The 20,301-nt window shown below is 48.5% G+C and overlaps 3 protein-coding genes across 18 annotated transcripts; all 3 read left to right on the top strand.

Moving 5' to 3' along the window:
* Positions 1-868: 868 nt before the first annotated feature.
* LOC127010228 (splicing factor 3A subunit 2-like) lies at positions 869-2,368 on the top strand. The gene has a single exon (XM_050884106.1). It carries the CDS (start codon positions 869-871, stop codon positions 1,937-1,939), a length of 1,071 nt encoding a protein of 356 aa, XP_050740063.1. The 3' UTR covers positions 1,940-2,368.
* On the top strand, positions 1,988-4,214 carry LOC127010156 (LIM domain-binding protein 3-like). 9 transcript variants are annotated; one of them, XM_050884012.1, is made up of 3 exons: positions 1,988-2,271; positions 2,311-2,388; positions 2,428-4,214. In XM_050884012.1, the coding sequence occupies exon 3, from the start codon at positions 2,869-2,871 to the stop codon at positions 4,027-4,029; it is 1,161 nt and encodes a 386-aa protein (XP_050739969.1). In that variant the 5' UTR covers positions 1,988-2,271; positions 2,311-2,388; positions 2,428-2,868; the 3' UTR covers positions 4,030-4,214. The 9 variants fall into 9 exon arrangements, with proteins under 9 accessions (XP_050739969.1, XP_050739971.1, XP_050739964.1 ...); XM_050884014.1 differs by having other exon boundaries at positions 2,467-4,214; XM_050884007.1 differs by having other exon boundaries at positions 1,988-2,349.
* A 6,378-nt stretch (positions 4,215-10,592) lies between these two features.
* LOC127010155 (protein split ends-like) lies at positions 10,593-19,905 on the top strand. Of its 8 annotated transcripts, XR_007762963.1 has the most exons (5): positions 10,593-10,760; positions 13,869-15,680; positions 16,361-18,912; positions 19,001-19,088; positions 19,177-19,905. XR_007762963.1 is itself a non-coding variant. In XM_050884004.1 (4 exons), exons 2-4 carry the CDS (start codon positions 13,978-13,980, stop codon positions 16,365-16,367), a joined length of 1,650 nt encoding a protein of 549 aa, XP_050739961.1. In that variant the 5' UTR covers positions 10,593-10,760; positions 13,869-13,977; the 3' UTR covers positions 16,368-19,905. The 8 variants fall into 8 exon arrangements, 2 of the variants coding, with proteins under 2 accessions (XP_050739961.1, XP_050739960.1); XR_007762959.1 differs by having other exon boundaries at positions 16,361-19,088; XR_007762960.1 differs by lacking the exon at positions 19,001-19,088 and having other exon boundaries at positions 16,361-19,000; positions 19,089-19,905.
* The last annotated feature ends 396 nt before the right edge of the window (positions 19,906-20,301 follow it).

Below are 20,301 nucleotides of genomic sequence, written 5' to 3' on the forward strand. Positions count from 1 at the left end.
GAAAGGGAGGAGGGGAAGGAAGGGAATTTGGAGGGAGAGAAACACACACACACACACACACACACACACACACACACACACACGACCATATTTTTCCGTGTATTTTCCGGCGGGGGAGTTCCAGGCGGGGAGAATCGAAGTGGGGTGTTGGGGGACTGGCTGGAGGTAGAAGGGGAGTGGAGAAGGAAGTGGAGGGAGGGGAGGGAAGGAGGGAGAGGTGGAGAGAAGAAGGAGGGAGGGGAGAGAAGGAAGGAAGGAAGGAAGGAGGGAAAAAGGGAGAGGAAGGAGGGGATATGGAGAGAGAAGGAAGGAAGGAAAAGAGGGAAAGGGGAGGAGGGAGGAGGGAGAGAAGGAAGGAAAGGTGGGAGGGAGGGAGAGAAATTAATTAGGAGGGACGGTGAAGGTTGAAAGCAAGCGTAACCGGTCTCTCTCTCTCTCTCTCTCTCTCTCTCTCTGTGTGTGTGTGTGTGTGTGTGCCAAAGGCGTTTATGAAGCAATTCCCTATTGCGTCATCAGAGAGAGAGAGAGAGAGAGAGAGAGAGAGAGAGAGAGAGAGAGAGAGAGAGAGAGAGAGTTGCCCGCTCATCGACAAAACTGTACTATACTGCAATTTGTAAGATGTAAAAAAAAAAAAGAAAGAAGAGAGAGAGAGAGAGAGAGAGAGAGAGAGAGAGAGAGAGAAAGAATTTCACCACATTACTACGCACTCCTCCACCCCGCCACCTCCTCTGCATCCTCCTCTCCCTCCCTCCTCCTCACCCCAGCTGCCTGATGGCGGGCCATTCAGCACACACATACACACACACACAGACACACACACACAGCGCCACAGCCCCAGCAGAGCGAGGGTGTCCATCAGAGCGTTAAGATGGTCCGCTCAAACCCTCCCCCTCCCCCAGCCTTCCTGGGGCAGGAGACGCCCCGCACCCTGCCGCCCCTCGGCGCCGCGCCCCTGACCGCCGCCCCGCCCCAGCAGGACCGCCGCCAGGAGCAGCCCCCGGAGGAGACGCTGCAGGACCTCCTGGACTCCCTGCCGCAGGAGCTCCCTGAAGAGCCCCTGGGGGCGGACCTCGACCCCCTGGGGCTGGACCTCGACCCCCTGATCATCGCCTCCCCTGACGGCCCCGCCCCGCAGCACGCCCCTGCCAAGCTGTCCACGCCCCAGCACCCCGGCCTGCACGCCCCCGCCAAGCTCCCCACGCCCCAGCACCCCGGCCTGCACGCCCCCGCCAACCTGCCCACGCCCCAGCACCCCGGCCTGCACTCCCCCCAGCCAGGCACCCCGCCCCAGCACCCCGGCCTGCACGCCCCCGCCAAGCTCCCCACGCCCCAGCACCCCGGCCTGCACGCCCCCGCCAACCTGCCCACGCCCCAGCACCCCGGCCTGCACTCCCCCCAGCCAGGCACCCCGCCCCAGCATCCCGGCCTGCACTCCCCCCAGCCAGGCACCCCGCCCCAGCATCCCGGCCTGCACTCCCCCCAGCCAGGCACCCCGCCCCAGCATCCCGGCCTGCACTCCCCCCAGCCAGGCACAACGCCCCAGCTGGTGCCTGACGCAGCCACCGCCGCCGCCGCTGCCGCCTGGCCCTCGCCGGTGCCAGGCCTGCAGGAAGGTGGCCCTGAGGGCGCAGCGGGCCTCCGGGATGGGCGCAGCGCCCCGCGCCCCCGCCGCTTCAGGCTGTACGAGCGTGAGGAGCCCTTCGAGGACCCGCTGCAGGAGAAGCGGCGCCGTGACGCCATCAACTCCAAGAAGAACCGTGACGCCAGCAAGGCCAGGATGACCGATCTGCGCCGTCGCAGAGACGAAGCCGTCGCCCAGCTGAACGACCTTCGGCAGGAGGTGGCGGACTTGCGCCGACGGGAGGCGATGTTCCTGGCGTACCTGGCGGCCCTGCCTCCCGCCTGGCCCGGCAGCGCTGCCCCCCGCCAGCAGGCATGAGCGATGCACGTCCTTCCTCCTCGCAGCAGTGCCAGCACCAGCCGTGCCGGGGCTGTGAGGGCCTGCTCCTGCACCTGGCAGGCCACTAAAGTGATTCTTGTGTGTCATTTCATCCCGGAGTTTGGCCATTCTCCCATAACAAACCAGCGTGCTCTCTGTCTTGCCTGAACGTGACAGTAAACACTGGGTTCTGCGCACGCGAAAATCAGAATGGGACGGCCTGCAACACTGGGGCGTCGAGCCTCGTCCCCTTGTGCTTACAGACGCACAACGGTGGATGAATCTCGGCACGGTGCCGTGACCTTGTCGACTGCCCGACACACAGGGTGCAGGTTGTCCCATGTGTCACATTACCGACACACAGGGTGCAGGTTGTCCCATGTATCACATTACCGACACACAGGGTGCAGGTTGTCCCATGTATCACATTACCGACACACAGGGTGCAGGTTGTCCCATGTACCACATTACCGACACACAGGGTGCAGGTTGTCCCATGTACCACATTACCGACACACAGGGTGCAGGTTGTCCCATGTACCACATTACCGACACACAGGGTGCAGGAACAAACTTTCATATTTCAAGCATTTTTCAAATTCAAAACACTTTAATAAAAACAATAATAAACTTGGGTGGGACAATGTCGGTAAGTGTAAAAAATGAGACAACCTGCACCCCTTGTAGGTCAGCAAATGTTGCAACCAAAAAATATAATCAAACACACACACACACACACACACACACACACGGCGGCCAGCAGTGAGTCACACCGAAGGGGGCCTCCCCTCGGCCAGGCAGCGAGCCTTCCACTGCTCGGCACTGACCACTGGCGCACCATGCCACCCACCATCCGTCCGTCAGTCCGAGGCTAGGCGGCATAGAGAGTGGACGCACCAGCGACTCGCTCCTCGCCGCCAGCACCAGCCATGGACGTGCCCCAGCTGCCCCGCCACCAGTTTCAGCTGGAGATGGACAGCGACGCCATGTTCATCTCCGTCCCTGAGAGCTCCTCCCCCCAGTACGCCCCCGCCAAGCTGTGCCCTCCCCAGCACCCCGGCCTGTACGCCCCCCAGCCGGGCACCCCGCCCCAGCTGGTTCCTGACGCCGCCTCCTGGACCTCGCCACAGCCGTGCCCGCAGGCCTGGCCCACACACCAGGGTCCTCCGGGGGGCGCGGCGGGCCTGGAGGAGGCGTTGCCAGACTTCACGCCGTGGCTAGAGGACTTCCAGGGGCTACAGGTGTGCCAGGGCGAACCTAAGCTACTTCATGAGTCGCAGGGCGTGCCACAAGTGTCGCAGTGCGTGCTACAGATGCCGCAGTGCGTGCCACAGGTGCCGCTGGGGCTGCAGGGCGTGCCGCTGGGGCTGCAGGAGTCCCAAGGAGTGCCATATTTTCAACAGGTCTGCCAAGACGTGCCACAAGTGCCGCAAGGTCCGCACGGAGCGCTACAGGTGGGCCAGGGCGAGCCGCTGGAGTCTCAGCAGTCCCCGGCGTCGCAGGAAGGCTCCCCTGAGGGCGCGGTGGGCCCCCGGCGAGCGCGCCGCGCCCCGCGCCCCCGCCGCTCCAAGCTGTACGAGCGTGAGGAGCCCTTCGAGGATCCGCAGCAGGAGAAGCGGCGCCGCGACGCCATCAACTCCAAGAAGAACCGTGACGCCAGCAAGGCCAAGATGACTGACCTTCGCCGCCGCGTGGACGCCGCCGCTACGCTGCGAGACAATTTACGGCGCGAGGTGGCGGCGCTGCGCCAGCGGGAGACGCAGCTCTTGGCGCAGCTGGAGGGCCAGGCGCCCGCCGCCGCCTCCGTGACGACCCTCACCCCGCCTGGCCAGGGCAGCCCCGTCGCCGCCACCCTGCCGCCCGCCGCCACCCTGGCCGGCACTCCGCAGGGCACCGCCTTCCTGCCGGCGACCACCGCCACCACCGCCAGCCTGCACTGCCCCTCGCCGCACCTCACCCTCGCCACGCCCTACCTGCCCCCCACGCCCCCCAGTAGCTGCATGCAAGCCGACACCCTCCTCACCCCCACCCCCTCACCCGGCCCCTACTTCAGCCCCTTCACCCCCCCGACCCCCCACCCGCCTCACTAACCCACGCCCCCCCTGATGGACGGGCTTTGCTCAAGCGTGTAGAAACATGTAGACTGTAAGGACACACCTAGATGATAGAGTTCAAACGTTGCCGCCTTGCCTTGCCTCACCCTGACTAACTGCTCCCGCCAAACATGTATCGTGTCTGTGTGACGCTCGCCAATAAAAGGTACAACACACACCTGTCCCGGCGCCTTCATCTGCACCCCCAACACCTCCACCACCACCACCACCACTACTACTACTACTACTGCTACTACTACTACTGCACGTAATGGTTATGATGACCTGTTGAGAATAAGAATAATAGTACAGGTAGTAGTAGTAGTAGTAGTAGTAGTAATCTGACAGACAAACTTAAAAAAAAAAAAAAATCAAATGAAATAAAAATAAAAATAAAAAAAACTTAAATGAAAAACAAAACAAAAGAAAATCAACAACAACAAGACACGATTGATACGCGTAAATTACAGAACCGGATACAACAAAGAAGAAGAAGAAGAAGAAGAAAACACTGACGCAATTTTTTCCTAGAACGCCCAAGAGAGAGAGAGAGAGAGAGAGAGAGAGAGAGAGGGGGGAGGGAGAGGAGGGTGCCCACTGTTATATTATGATCCGCCCCCAAGCAGTGTTGCCATATCATGATCACCCTTGCAATAGTAGTAGTAGTAGTAGTAGTAGATGGTGGGGATGGTTTCAAACTCTACTTAGCACTAGTTAGACCTCATCTTGATTACGCGTAGTAGTAGTAGTAGTAGTGGTGGTAGTAGTAGTAGTAGATGGAGGGGATGGTTTCAAACTCTACTTAGCACGAGTTAGACCTCATCTTAATTGATTGCGCGGTTCAGCTGACAATAAACTATCAATCAATCAATCAATCAGTTCTGGTCACTAGAATGGATTATCAAGGTGTTGGAATCTGTACAGAGGAGGATGACAAAGATGATTCAGGGGGTGAGAAACTTGCCGTGCGAGGACAGACTGAAGCATTTAAATCTACACTCTCTAGAAAGGCGAAGGTTGCGAGGAGACTTAATCGAAGTTTATATATGGATGAAGGGGTTGAATGAAGAGGATGTCAATAGGGTTTTGGTTGTGAAAGAGCCAAGCAGGACGCGTAGCAATGGTTACAAGTTAGACAAATTCAGATTCAACAAAGACATAGGCAAGGACTGGTTTACTAACAGAGTGGTGGATGAATGGAACAGGCCTGGCAGTCATGTGGTGAGTGAGTGCCAATACTAACAGAGTGGTGGATGAGTGGAACAGTCCTGGCAGTCATGTGGTGAGTGAGTGCCAATACTAACAGAGTGGTGGATGAGTGGAACAGGCCTGGCAGTCATGTGGTGAGTGAGTGCCAATACTAACAGAGTGGTGGATGAGTGGAACAGGCCTGGCAGTCATGTGGTGGGTGCCAATACCATAGATCTATTCAAGAAGAGGTTGGATAACTTCATGGATAGTGAGGTTAGGTGGGGTTAGGTTCACAGGAGCTGCCTTGTATAGACCTACCGGCCTCTTGCAGACTCCTTACGTTCTTAGGTGTGAAGGAGAGATCTATGTTGAAGGAGGCTGCGGAGGATGTGGACATGAGAGGAGGGGGAGGAGATGCTGGGGATGGAGATGAAAGGCGAGAGGAAAAGAGAAAGAGGAAGACAGGAAGAGGTGAAGCGTTATCAGAAGTTACACACACACACACACACACACACACACACACGTATGCAGCACTTGACATAGTTAGCAAGTATAATAAAGTTGATTGTCAGCTACTACTACTACTACTACTACCACTACTACTACTACTACTACCACTATTACTACTACTACTAACAACACTGCGCTGGAGAATCGTGGCCTTGGAAACTATGCAAGCTGTAATTTCCGATTCTCTCTCTCTCTCTCTCTCTCTCTCTCTCTCTCTCTCTCTCTCTCTCAGCGCCCCGCCCAGACTGATCTCATGTGTTACGTGCGCATGTTGACAACCTTACCTGATCGACATGCATATGAATTGGCCCCAGGTAAAAGGAAAACAAGCTAGGTAGACGCTATGTTTAGGTCTACGTAATATCCGGTGAGCTACAGATCGCATTCCTTTGTCTATACATTTGTGGTCTCTATATTTTTTTTGTGAAGTGAGAGAACGAGTTTTTCAAGCATCACGTACCCCACCTCCAGCAGGAATACATTTGGCAAGGCTTTCGTAGGAGTGTTGAGCATTTCCAGGGGTAGTTTTATGATCCTGGTGGTAGTTTGACCCTTCCTCTGTACCATGAACCTAAGAAACGCACATTTGGCAAGGCTTTCGTAGGAGTGTTGAGCATTTCCAGGGGTAGTTTTGTGACCCTGGTGGTAGTTTGACCCTTTCTCTGTACCATGAGCCTAAGAAACGCACGTACATTTGACAAGGCTTTCGTAGGAGTGTTGAGCATTTCCAGGGGTAGTTTTATGATCCTGGTGGTAGTTTGACCCTTCCTCTGTACCATGAACCTAAGAAACGCACATTTGGCAAGGCTTTCGTAGGAGTGTTGAGCATTTCCAAGGGTAGTTTTATGATCCTGGTGGTAGTTTGACCCTTCCTCTGTACCATGAACCTAAGAAACGCACGTACATTTGACAAGGCTTTCGTAGGAGTGTTGAGCATTTCCAGGGGTAGTTTTGTGACCCTGGTGGTAGTTTGACCCTTTCTCTGTACCATGAGCCTAAGAAACGCACGTACATTTGACAAGGCTTTCGTAGGAGTGTTGAGCATTTCCAGGGGTAGTTTTGTGACCCTGGTGGTAGTTTGACCCTTCCTCTGTACCATGAACCTAAGAAACGCACATTTGGCAAGGCTTTCGTAGGAGTGTTGAGCATTTGCAAGGGTAGTTTTGTGACCCTGGTGGTAGTGTGATCCTTCCTCTGTACCATGAGCCTAAGAAACGCACGTACATTTGACAAGGCTTTCGTAGGAGTGTTGAGCATTTCCAGGGGTAGTTTTGTGACCCTGGTGGTAGTGTGATCCTTCCTCTGTACCATGAACCTAAGAAACGCACATTTGGCAAGGCTTTCGTAGGAGTGTTGAGCATTTCCAGGGGTAGTTTTACGATCCTGGTGGTAGTTTGACCCTTCCTCTGTACCGTGAACGCAAAAACCCACCCATGAAAACCCTATTAATCTACTTTTTGGCCTTTGGAAATAGTTGACTGAGGCCTGAGGAAACTGTTGGCAATTCAGCGCATTGGTACAGTTTTCTCCGTACAGTTGGGCTTCCCGGAAACCTATATATATATACACACCCGAGCTGTTGCTAACCCCGAAGGCCAGACCAAGCAAGGGATCTAACACGCAGCTAGCTCTCCACACACCATTACCCCTCTTGTACGTAACTGGGTGTCAATAGATCTCCATTCCCTGCTATTCCAACACTCCGGCCATCGTTGCATAGTTTATCCTCATCAAATTCTCATTCTCTTCCTCGCCCGCTGTCCCACCAGTCCACCGTTGCCAGATTATCGTACTCAGAGCCTCGTATTTACCTGTTTCTGAGCCATAGCTATTGCCAAAAACACCAATAATTAACCATTGTAACGATAACTATATATGAAGGTAGTTATTGGGGTCGAGGAGGGAGTTTTTGGGGTCGGAAATTGGCGGACATGGGAGGCTGAGTACGACAATCTGGCAACGTTGCCTCACACACAATTCTTATACCCTTCTTGTACGTTTCTGGGTATTAAAGGAAGTCTCTATTTCCTGCTATTCGTACACACCTTCGCTGCATAGTTATCCGCATTCTTCTTCCTCTTCCTGTGTCCTACCACCTAGTGTCCTACCACATCGAATTCCTTCTCCACCTCGGTAGTTTCCATTCTCTCCCATCCCTATAATTAGCTCCATCACTGCATCCTCGATCCCTTCCTCCTGTGCTTCCGGCCTTCCCTTCCCTTCCCTTCTTGCACTTCACCAAGACTTCATTCATTCCTCCTGTTCTCCCCTTCCCTTCCCTTCCCTTCCCTTCCCTTCTTGCACTTCACCAAGACTTCATTCATTCCTCCTGTTCTTCCCTTCCCTTCCCTTCCCTTCCCTTCCCTTCTTGCACTTCACCAAGACTTCATTCATTCCTCCTGTTCTTCCCTTCCCTTCCCTTCCCTTCCCTTCCCTTCTTGCACTTCACCAAGACTTCATTCATTCCTCCTGTTCTTCCTCGTTCCTTCGATCCCTTCCCTTTCTTTCCCTTCCTTTCTTGCACTTCACCAAGACTTAATTTCTCCTGTTCTTCCTGGTTCCTTCCCTTCCCTTCCCTTCCCTTCCCTTCCCTGCCCTTCCCTTCCTTTCCCTTCCCTTCTTGCACTTCACCAAGACTCAATTTCTCCTGTTCTTCCTGGTTCCTTCCCTTCCCTTCCCTTCCCTTCTTGAACTTACCGAACACTTTTTTTCCCTTTTCTTTATTGCAGGGACGAAGTTGAAAGACCTCTCCGAGCTATATATTCCTCTACTGAGTAGAGGAATATATAGCTTCATGGGGCGTAAGTTTAATTCATAGAGTCTACTCTATGAATTAAACTTACGCCCCATGACGCTTATTTACGCCATTCGCTTCCCTTTCATTCTTGTCGACCCCTTCCTCTTTCTCTCTTAACCACCACCACCACCACCATCACCACCATCACCACCATCATCATCACCACCACCATCACCATCGATCACCATGCACCACCACCACCATCACCATCATCATCACCACCACCACCATCACCACCACCACCATCACCACCATCACCATCACCACCATCACCACCACCACCATCACCACCACCACCACCATCACCATCATCATCACCACCACCACCATCACCACCATCACCACCATCACCACCACCATCATCACCATCGATCACCACCACCATCACCACCACCATCATCACCACCATCACCACCACCATCACCACCATCATCATCACCACCACCATTAAAAAGCTATACCAAATCGACCCGCTGCATGGCAACTGTGTAGGAATATATGGTCTAGACACCTCAAGGAGAAGAAGGAGGAGAAGAAGGAGAGCTCAAGGCATGGTGAAGTAACTATAAGTGTGCGTAGATAAGTATATAAGTGTGCGTAGCGAAGCATCTAAGTGTGGAGAAGAATTTATAAGTGTCACAAAAAGAATAAGAAGAAGGAAGCAAGGTGTACAGAAACAAAGGTAAGTGCAGAGTGAAGTATAAGTGTGCGTAGAGAAGTAACTTATAAGTATGCGTAATATATATTGAAAAATAGTTGGCGTTGAGAAAGGCAGTTAATTGAGTCTCCCTTGTAATGTCACCGTTTTCTTTAGACACGTCAAATATTACAGCAAACTAAGGATACGATTATTTCAGGGAGTTTTATTAAGCCTCTGAGTTTCTTTAATGTCTATGCGTTACTTTTTTTTATCAGTAGGGATTTATTTTGCATGCCTGTCCACTTTCCTTATCAGAGAAAATAAAAATAAACAAGACAAAATGGCGTCGAGCAGGCTGTAAAATCTTTCTTTCACCTCCACTCTTAGAAATCTCACGCCGTAGAGTTAGGAAAAGTAATAGAATCTAAGTGTTTAAGTATATAAGTCTAGAGAAGAACCGATGAGGACCCAAGAAGCAACACAAAGGGAAACAGGTAAAAACTGAAGAAAAAGAGGAGCGGCACTGTTGGCACCCCTGGTCATGCAACAGAAACAACGGTGCCAGATTGTCGTACTCAAACTATATATGTACCGATTTACCACCCATAAACTGTCTCCTGCACTCTAATAACTAGCTTCATATACAATTATCGTTAATATCGTTAAATACTGGTGTCTCTAGTAATTATGGGTCAGAAGCCGGAAAATAAATGACCAGTGAGCACGATAACTTGGTCACGGTGAACAAAATGAAAACACGTCTGCAACATGATGAAGACAATAACTGGCTTCATATATAAATATCGTCAATATCGTTAATTATTGGTGTCTGTTTGCAGTAATTAAGGATAAGACAACCATTGACGATAACTTGGCCACACTGAGACAGTAACTGGTTTCATATATAATTCTCGTTAATATCGTAAATTACTGGTGTCTGTTTGCAGTAATTAAGGGTCAGAAGCCGGAAAATAAGACGACCACTGAGTACAATAACTTGGCCAGGCTGAAAAAGAGGTCGCATGAGATCGGGGACTTCACCGTTGCCATATTGTCGTACTTTGCGTCTTATGTTTGCCGATTTCCGACCCCAAAAACTGCCTCCTCGACCCCAATAACTGCCTTCATACATAGTTATCGTTAAAATGGTTATCTTGGCAACAGTTATGGGCCAGAAATCGGTAAATACGATCCTCCGAGTACGATAATCTGGCATGGGTGTCGGCGGGCCGCGGGACTGCAACGTTGCCAGATTGTCGTACTCTGCCTTTAATGTTTGCCGATATCCTACCCCAAAACCGCTTTCATCACCCAAATAACTGCCTTCATATATGGTTATCGTTTAAATGGTTAATTATTGGTGCTTCTTGGCAACAGTTATGGGCCAGAAACCGGTAAATACGAGGCTCTGAGTACGATAATCTGGCAACTGTGCGCGGGAGTGACACAGTAAGAGGGCCGAGACAGGAGGGAGGGGGTAGAGAGACGCCTCATCCGCCCATATTTTCCCCATATTTTGCCACCTTTCGAGTCCTTCAGGTGATGGGACCTCACTGCACCAACGCATCCTACATCCTGCGTGGCTGAGTGGTGAGAAATATCCTTCAGGAGGGAAAGGAAGATGAGGAAACAGGATAAACATGGAAAGGGTTCTGGTTCCATGTTGAAAATTTTCCTGAACTTCCTTTTTCCGATTTTCTCTCATCCTACGCATCCTACACTGCCCCCCAAGCATCCTACCAAGAGTCCTTAACCCCCTGTAGCTTGTTAGTTCCTATGGGCTGTAAGGAAGGGAAGGAAAGGCAGAAAAGAGAGAAAGTAATGTCACAAATTTTTCTGAAGTATCCTTTTTCCAATTTTCTCACATCCTACGCATCCTACACGGCCCCCCAAGCATCCTACCAAGAGTCCTTAACCCCCTGTAGCTTGTTAGTTCCTATGGGCTGTATGGAAGGGAAGGAAAGGCAGAAAAGAGAGAAAGTAATGTCACAAATTTTCCTGGAGTATCCTTTTTCCAATTTTCTCACATCCTACGCATCCTACACTAACCCCCAAGCATCCTACCAAGAGTCCTTAACCACCTGTAGCTTGTTAGTTCCTATGGGCTGTATGGAAAGGAAGGAAAGGCAGAAAAGAGAGAAAGTCGCAAATTTTCCTGATGTATCCTTTTTCCAATTTTCTCACATCCTACGCATCCTACACTGCCCCCCAAGCATCCTACCAAGAGTCCTTAACCCCCTGTAGGCTGTCAGTACCTTTGGGCTCTAGGGAAAGGAAGGAGAAGCAGAAAATAAGACAAAATACCACGTTTAAAATTTTCCTGGTGTGCGAGCGAACCAGCGACATGAGTGTTTGTGGTTAATGTTAATTCCCGCGTGTTTGTTTTACTGTTAGGATTAATTTGACCTCCTTAAAGACCTTTTGGACGTGGTGGGTCCTCTGACTAAGGGAATTTTGCAGTTTTTAGGGATATTTTAGGGTCTTGTAAGGGGTGGCTCCTCCGACTAAGGGAATTTTGCAGTTTTTAGGGATATTTTAGGGTCTTGTAAGGGGTGGCTCCTCCGACTAAGGGAATTTTGCAGTTTTTAGGGATATTTTAGGGTCTTGTAAGGGGTGGCTCCTCCGACTAAGGGAATTTTGCAGTTTTTAGGGGTATTTTAGGGTCTTGTAAGGGGTGGCTCCTCCGACTAAGGGAATTTTGCAGTTTTTAGGGATATTTTAGGGTCTTGTAAGGGGTGGCTCCTCCGACTAAGGGAATTTTGCAGTTTTTAGGGATATTTTAGGGTCTTGTAAGGGGTGGCTCCTGCGACTAAGGGAATTTTGCAGTTTTTAGGGATATTTTAGGGTCTTGTAAGGGGTGGCTCCTCCGACTAAGGGAATTTTGCAGTTTTTAGGGATATTTTAGGGTCTTGTAAGGGGTGGCTCCTCCGACTAAGGGAATTTTGCAGTTTTTAGGGGTATTTTAGGGTCTTGTAAGGGGTGGCTCCTCCAACTAAGGGAATTTTGCAGTTTTAGGGTATTTTAGGTCTTGTAAGGGTGGCTCCTCCTACTAAGGGAATTTTGCAGTTTTTAGGGCTATTTTAGGGTCTTGTAAGGGGTGGCTCCTCCGACTAAGGGAATTTTGCAGTTTTTAGGGGTATTTTAGGGTCTTGTAAAGGGTGGCTCCTCCGACTAAGGGAATTTTGCAGTTTTTAGGGGTATTTTAGGGTCTTGTAAGGGGTGGCTCCTCCGACTAAGGGAATTTTGCAGTTTTTAGGGGTATTTTAGGGTCTTGTAAAGGGTGGCTCCTCCGACTAAGGGAATTTTGCAGTTTTTAGGGGTATTTTAGGGTCTTTTAAGGGGTGGCTCCTCCTACTAAGGGAATTTTGCAGTTTTTAGGGATATTTTAGGGTCTTGTAAGGGGTGGCTCCTCCAACTTAAGGGAATTTTGTAGTTTTTAGGGATATTTTAGGGTCTTGTAAGGGGTGGCTCCTCCGACTTAGGGAATTTTGCAGTTTTTAGGGATATTTTAGGGTCTTGTAAGGGGTGGCTCCTCCGGCTAAGGGAATTTTGTAGTTTTTAGGGGTATTTTAGGGTCTTGTAAGGGGTGGCTCCTCCGACTAAGGGAATTTTGTAGTTTTTAGGGGTATTTTAGGGTCTTGTAAGGGGTGGCTCCTCCGACTTAGGGAATTTTGCAGTTTTTAGGGATATTTTAGGGTCTTGAGAGGAATTTCAGAAGAGCAATATATGTAGTTTGTGACTGTTGGAGCCAAGAAGGGTTTTTACATGAAGGAAGTCCATCTTCTTTTAAGGGTATTTCATGGTTTTAAGGGTATTTTAGGGTTTTGTAAGGGGATAAGAAGGTGTTGGGTGGGCTAATACGTAGTTTGTGACTGTTGGAGTCGAGAAGGGTTTTACAGAAGAGAGTTTCACTGTTTTAAGGTCATTTTAGGGTTCTAGAAGGAATTTAGGAAGGGATTGGGTTTGCTAATATATAGTTTGTGACTGTCATGGCACAGGTAGGGTCACACTACCACCAGGGCCATAAAACTACCCCTGGAAATGCCCAAAACTCATACGAAAGCCTTGTCAAATATGTGTTTTTCAGTTTACGGTACAGAGGGAGGGTCAAACTACCCCTGGAAATGCCTGAAACTCATACGAAAGCCTTGTCAAATATGCTCTTTTAGGTTCATGGTACAGAGGAAGGGTCACACTACCACCTGGGCCATAAAACTACCCCTGGAAATGCCCAAAACTCATACGAAAGCCTTGTCAAATATGTGTTTTTCAGTTTACGGTACAGAGGGAGGGTCAAACTACCCCTGGAAATGACTGAAACTCATACGAAAGCCTTGTCAAATACGTTCTTTTAGGTTCACGGTACAGAGGAAGGGTCACACTACCACATGGGTCATAAAACTACCCCTGGAAATGCCCAAAACTCCTATGAAAGCCTTGTCAAATATGTGTTTTTCAGTTTATGGTACAGAGGGAGGGTCAAACTACCCCTGGAAATGACTGAAACTCATACGAAAGCCTTGTCAAATACGTTCTTTTAGGTTCACGGTACAGAGGAAGGGTCACACTACCAACAGGGCCATAAAACTATCCCTGGAAATACCTCAAACTCCCACCAAAGCCTTGCCAAGTATGTGTTATTGGCCGACAATGTTTTAAAATATGACTCTGAGACTTAACAATTTTTCATCTTTTCAGAGCACCACTCAGGGAACTCAAAACTACAAGGAATTGGCACTGGCCCTCGCACCAACCCCTGAGGCACTCCTGAAGAAACATCGACCTGCAGTGCCATCCAGAAGGTGCCATGGCTGACTTGAACTATGACCCAATGCAAGGGGAGCAGGGGGGGGAGGATGGCACTCTCGGAACTGACATACCGGATGAAGTTCTGGATCATTACGTCAAAGAGTTTGAAGAAAATGATGAATCTCTTTCCCTGCATGACTTAGAACAGTACCTAGATGACCCTGGGGAATTGGCAATCCCCCAGGAACCCTCCCAGCCTGAGCATCCTTCCCCCAGTGCCCCAGAACGCCCGCATTCCCAGGGGAAGTTCGAGAAGCGCTGTGTCATTAGCAAGGTGGGTGAGATGGCAGTCGCTGGGGTGGATGGACTAGTGCCGGAGACGGATGAAGAAGTGCCAATGTGTGACAGTGTTCCCAAGGCCTTTGACTACATGGGTGCCACTAAGGGGGAAGCTGAAGTGCCATTTAGTGCCAAAAATATCAACCTAACTGCCTTGGATGGGGATAAAGGAGTGCCAATTTGGACCTCCCTCACCAAGACCAACATGGGTGACTCTCAAGCAGGTGGAGTGCCAACAAGTGCCACAAGTTATCCGGCATACAGTGGTGGCTCTCTACCGGAAACTGGAGTGCCAACAAGTGCCACAAGTTATCCGGCATACAGTGGTGGCTCTCTACCGGAAACTGGAGTGCCAACAAGTGCCATAAGTCATCAGGTATACATTGGTGGCTCTCAACCGGAAACTGGAGTGCCAACAAGTGCCATAAGTCATCAGGTATACATTGGCACCTCCAGCGAAGATTCTGCAGTGCCCATGAATGCCGGGATTGAAACAGAAGTGCCAGCTATCACGAGTGCCAACCCCTCAACAGAGCTGCAGGGTGCCAGGACAGGGAGCCAGCACATCGCCGTTATTGAGCACAGTGACATTAGTGAGATGTACAGTAGTAATCCGCCAACACACATGTCTTCTCCCACTTTGGATTTCTTTAACCAGGGTGGCACTCAGACTAGCAATGCTTCGAACACAGTGCCAGGAAATGGAAGGCAAATCATATACAGGATTGGTGGCACTAACATAAAACTGCCAATCAACATGAGTTTTCGTGTCTTCCAATCTGGCACTGATAATGGCACCACAGGAGGAGTGCCACCAAATCCCACGGTTGGCACTCTGCTCATGTCGAACCAGCCGAGCATTTCCATGATTGACTTGAAACAGAACACAGGCAGGAAAATAAAGGAAGAGAAAGAAGACAAAGTACGAGAAGAGGAGGAGGAAGAGAAAGACATCGCTGGAGGGAAACGGCACATTGACAAAACGCAGGAAGAGAATAAGAGAAACAAGCGAAGACGTCAAACCAAGAAGCAAACGGAGGAGGAGGAGGAGGAAAAGGAGAAGGTACCTTGTTACATGCAGAAGCCTTCCGAAGATCCAGAACAAGAACGGAAACGGAAGGACGCCATCCGGGCCAAAAATGTACGCGATAAAAAGAAGAACAGAATGGCGGAACTGGAAAAGGAGAACAAGGAACTGAAGGAGAAGGAGGAGAAATATAAGGAAGAAACTGATCGCCTTAAGAAGGAGAACGAGGGACTGAAGGAGAAGGAGGAGAAACATAAGGAAGAAATTGATCGCCTTAAGAAGGAGAACGAGGGACTGACAGCACAGGTTCAGGGGTGGAGGACCTGGGTGGCGGAACTTCTGACCGTACTGAGGGAGCAGTTCAACATCATGGTGGCATCCTTTGGCACTCCAGGGTATGTGTGGTGATCTAACCCTACCTTACCTTACATAACCTTACCTTACCTAACCTTACATTACCAAACCTTACATAACCTAATCTAACCTCACCTAACCTAACCTTACATTACCTACTAATCTAACCTTACATACCCTTACCTAACTTAACCTTACCTAACCTACCTAATCTAACCTTACATTACCTAATCTAACTTTACCTAACCTTACCTTACATAACCTAACCTTACATACCCTTACCTTACCTAACCTTACATTACCTAATCTAACCTTACTTTACCTAATCTAACCTTACCTTACATAACCTTACCTAACCTAACCTAACCTTACCTAACCTAACCTAACCAAACCTTACCTTACCTTACCTAACCTTACCTTACCTATTGGCACCGTCGTGAGTGGCACTCATTTTTGTTGTTTACATTGACGGAGGCGGTTATGTCGAGGGCGAAAACTTGTATATAAAAAAAATATTATTATTTTTATTATTATTATTTCAACTTTTTTTTTAATTTGATTACTCATTGATATTAACTTTTTTTATTAATGTTGAATGTAATAATAATACTGACACGGTGTTAATTTTAAGGAATATCACCCAAGATTTTCTCTCTCTCTCTCTCTCTCTCTCTCTCTCTCTCTCTCTCTCTCTCTCTCTGACCACCTTTTTGCCTTACAGACCATAGGAGACTGCCTAAGGAAATCCAAGCCGGTGAGGAGGAGGAGGAAGAAGAAGAAGAAGATGGGCAAGGTTTATTATTATTGTTAAGTTTCTGCTTCTGGGTGTGGAAGGGTCTCTTGGTAGGGCAGGCAAGTTTTTGTAGTGGCGCCATCTTGCCTGCCTCACGCTTCCCCCCAGAGGTCATCTTTGATCCTCTCCAGAGTCAAGAGTTCAGTATTGTCAGACATCCCCGTATCGTGAGGCATCCCATCCTGAATACATACATGAATTTCGACATCTGTGCCACCCAAATGATGACGTGTGTATATACAGAGGAAGGGTCAAACCACCACCAGGGCCACAAAACTACCTCTGGAAATGCCCCCGAGAACTCCCTTATAAGCCTTGTTAAATATGTTCTAGGTTCACAGTGCAGAAGAAGGATCAATCATCACTTCTACTTCTTGTGACCTGTTCCACTTTGCATTGCTTCTTAGGTCCCCTTTGGTACTTTTTTACACTTAGATGCTTCATTTAGTTACTTTATGATAGTGAAGATTGGGTTCCACGATGCAAAGTTAACCCGGTAGCAGCAACGGGGCAAATTTGTGGCTTTACTGTGTACCAGCGACGGGCCAAATTTGTGGCTTTACTGTGTACCAGCGACGGGGCAAATTTGTGGCTTTACTGTGTACCAGCGACGGGGCAAATTTGTGGCTTTACTGTGTACCAGCGACGGGGCAAATTTGTGGCTTTACTGTGTACCAGCGACGGGCCAAATTTGTGGCTTTACTGTGTACCAGCGACGGGCCAAATTTGTGGCTTTACTGTGTACCAGCGACGGGGCAAATTTGTGGCTTTACTGTGTACCAGCAACAGGCCAAATTTGTTGCTTTACCATGTACCAGTGACAGGCCAAATTTGTTGCTTTACCATGTACCAGTGACGGGCCAAATTTGTGGCTTTACCGTGTACCAGCGACGGGGCAAATTTGTGGCTTTACCATGTACCAGCGACGGGCCAAATTTGTGCCATGATATAAACCCCCAAAAATAGATGATACATAATCTGATCACAAATGCGCTGATAAATATTATGAAATGGTTTGCGTGAGTGATGATTTTTCTCACTTTGCTTAGAGGGACCACTAAGAAACATGATCCCCGCTGCTACCGGGTTAGGGGTGGGATGGATTAAAGGCAGGGCAGCATGTAAGTAGTATAGTCTGTTTCATTCCGTCTGTCCACTCAAACGCTGCATGTTAGATTGTCGAATGCTTATTGCTACATAAACGCCGATGTGTTTCAAAATAGAAGCTGCTGGCAGCTTGATGGTGACTGAAAATAATTGGCAACTTGTCTGTAGGGGCGGAAGGGATGTGAACCGGTGTCCTCCCCCCCCTAGTTTAAGTGGAGAAGGAGGTGGAGGAGGAAGAGGTGAAGAGAGAGTAGAAAAAGAAAAGATTGATTAGTAAAACAAATGAAAACAAATATATAATGAGAAGGAGGAGGAGGAGGAGGAGGAGGAGGCAGTAAAGAAGAAGATAGTGAAATGGAAAACCACACAATAAAAAAGAAAAGAAATAGAAGAAAAAGAAGAAGATTTTGACAGTAAAGAAAAAAAAAATAGAGGAACAAAAAAAGTATAGAATCTCACCCAACCTAACTTTCTCTCACAAACGACAAAACAAACAAACAACAGCGATTCCGTCCGTAACATAAACTCCGTGACATTCCTCGACTCGTACAAATCCCCGGTTGTGACGTCTATGCTCGTAACCAACAAATGCACTCACAGTCCCCCACCCCCCGCCCCATTCTCATCCACTACAGTATTTAAAACGACGCTCAATGTATAGATGCCTGCGCCCTTTTCGCATAGAGTACAAAAATTCCCTAGCTATAAACGCGGGTATCTTGTACCTGTCCCTGTTACCTCAATGCAACGCTCACTGCCAGCTGACTATAAGCGCCTGTATTTTTCATCCCTGTTGCTGTTGTTGCGTCTATACCCATCCTGTCCTTTCCCTTGCCTTCCCTTCTCTTCTTCCTTCTCTATCCCTTCCTTTCCTTTCTTTTCTTTTCCTTCCTTTTTCTTCCTATCCTATGCTATCCCTTCCCTTTCCTTTCTTTTCTTTTCCTTCCTTTTTCTTCCTATCCTATGCTATCCCTTCCCTTTTCTTTCCTTCCCTATTCCTTCCTTTCCTTTCTTTCCTTCCCTATCCATTCCTTTCCTGTCCCTTTCCATCCCTTCCCTTCTCCTTCATTCCCTATCCCTTCCTTCCCCTCCCTCCTTTTCCCTTCCCTTCCCTTCTCTTCCCTTCTCCTTCCTTCCCTTCCCTTATATAAATACATTAACATAAGCATAAGCAAAGACATGTTAGCATAGATAAAGAACCAATCTCATGTCAACTATTTTCAAAGGTTGTAAAGAAGGTCAGTCAGGTCCAAATGAGCGTTTTCTTAGGTTCATGGTACAAAGGAAGGGTCAAACCACCACCAGGGTCACAAAACAACCCCTGGAAATGCCCCAAAACTCACACGAAAGGCTAGTCAAATGCGTTCTTTTAGGTTCATGGTGCAGAGGAAGGGTCACAAAACTACCCCTGGAAATGACCCAAAGACTCCAACGAAAGGCTAGTCAAATGCGTTCTTTTAGGTTCATGGTGCAGAGGAAGGGTCACTAAACTACTCCTGGAAATGACCCAAAAACTCCAACGAAAGGCTAGTCCAATGTGTTCTTTTAGGTTCACGGTACAGAGGAAGGGTCACAAAACTACCCCTGGAAATGACCCAAAAACTCCAACGAAAGGCTAGTCCAATGTGTTCTTTTAGGTTCACGGTACAGAGGAAGGGTCAAACCACCACTAGCATAAACAGACACGAAATAGCAAAGATAAATAGCTAGATATAGATACTTAAGTAGGACGGAGTCACAGAGAAAATGACGGTGAGAGAAAAATGCTACATAGGAACCTGAGATTCATATGACGGTTGTGATCTGAATGTATATTTGTCATTTCACTCAATTGGCTAGTCACAAAGGCTTTAATTAGAGAATATTGTTAACTACCCAACACCTCCTCACCCCCCCCGGTACAGCTTGCAAAACAAACACACCTACGCTTAATAGAGAGTCGTACCTCGGTTTATGAGTTAAATTCCCTCTGGAAATTCACTCTGGAAATTTGCCATGGAAATTCGCTGTGGAGATTAGCTCTAGAAATTCGCTATGGAAATTCGCTATGGAAATTCGCTATGGAAATTCACTCTGGAAATTCGCTCTGGACTTTTTTTGGGGGGTCGTAAATCTAATCTCTTGTAAATTAGGGCGCTTTTAAACCAAGGTATTACTCTATATCTGACAATCTATATTTTTATGTACTGACAGACACTAAAGCAGGTGTGATTTTGATAAAGATAGAACTGAATGATCTGTGTGTGTGTGTGTGTGTGTGTGTGTGTGTGTGTGTCAGATTGCTTTATATTGTACGCATATTATTGGAACCATATACTATATTGTTTAATAGTCTTTATTATAAAAAAATAAACAAACAAAAACAACTCTACTATTTGTCTGACCTTTCAACACACACACACACACACACACACACATACACATACACATAACATAACCCAATCAATACTCACGTGTGTATGTATGGGTGTAAGTCTATGTAAGTATGTACGTTTAACTCTTTTGTGTGCACGTGAAAGTTAACACACACACACACGTACAAACGCACACACCTCTCCGTCCTTCCCTCCACTGACTAACTGAGAGAGAGAGAGAGAGAGAGAGAGAGAGAAAGAGGTTAAGTAGAAATCTGATCACCAATCTCATCACCAAAACCACCAATTTCATCACCAATTTTTCAACACCACTAAAAAACAAACAACACACACAAACACACACACACACACACACTTTTTTTTATATGTATACCTGTGTGTGTGCGT

The sequence above is a fragment of the Eriocheir sinensis genome, chromosome 42 (genome assembly GCF_024679095.1).
Source record: "Eriocheir sinensis breed Jianghai 21 chromosome 42, ASM2467909v1, whole genome shotgun sequence".
NCBI classification, from domain to species: Eukaryota; Metazoa; Arthropoda; class Malacostraca; order Decapoda; family Varunidae; genus Eriocheir; species Eriocheir sinensis.

Bases quoted from the DNA above. Each gene is read 5' to 3' on its own strand.
- LOC127010228 (XM_050884106.1), top strand. From the start codon at position 869: ATGGTCCGCTCAAACCCTCCCCCTCCCCCAGCCTTCCTGGGGCAGGAG.
- LOC127010155 (XM_050884003.1), top strand. From the start codon at position 13,978: ATGGCTGACTTGAACTATGACCCAATGCAAGGGGAGCAGGGGGGGGAG.
- LOC127010156 (XM_050884007.1), top strand. From the start codon at position 2,869: ATGGACGTGCCCCAGCTGCCCCGCCACCAGTTTCAGCTGGAGATGGAC.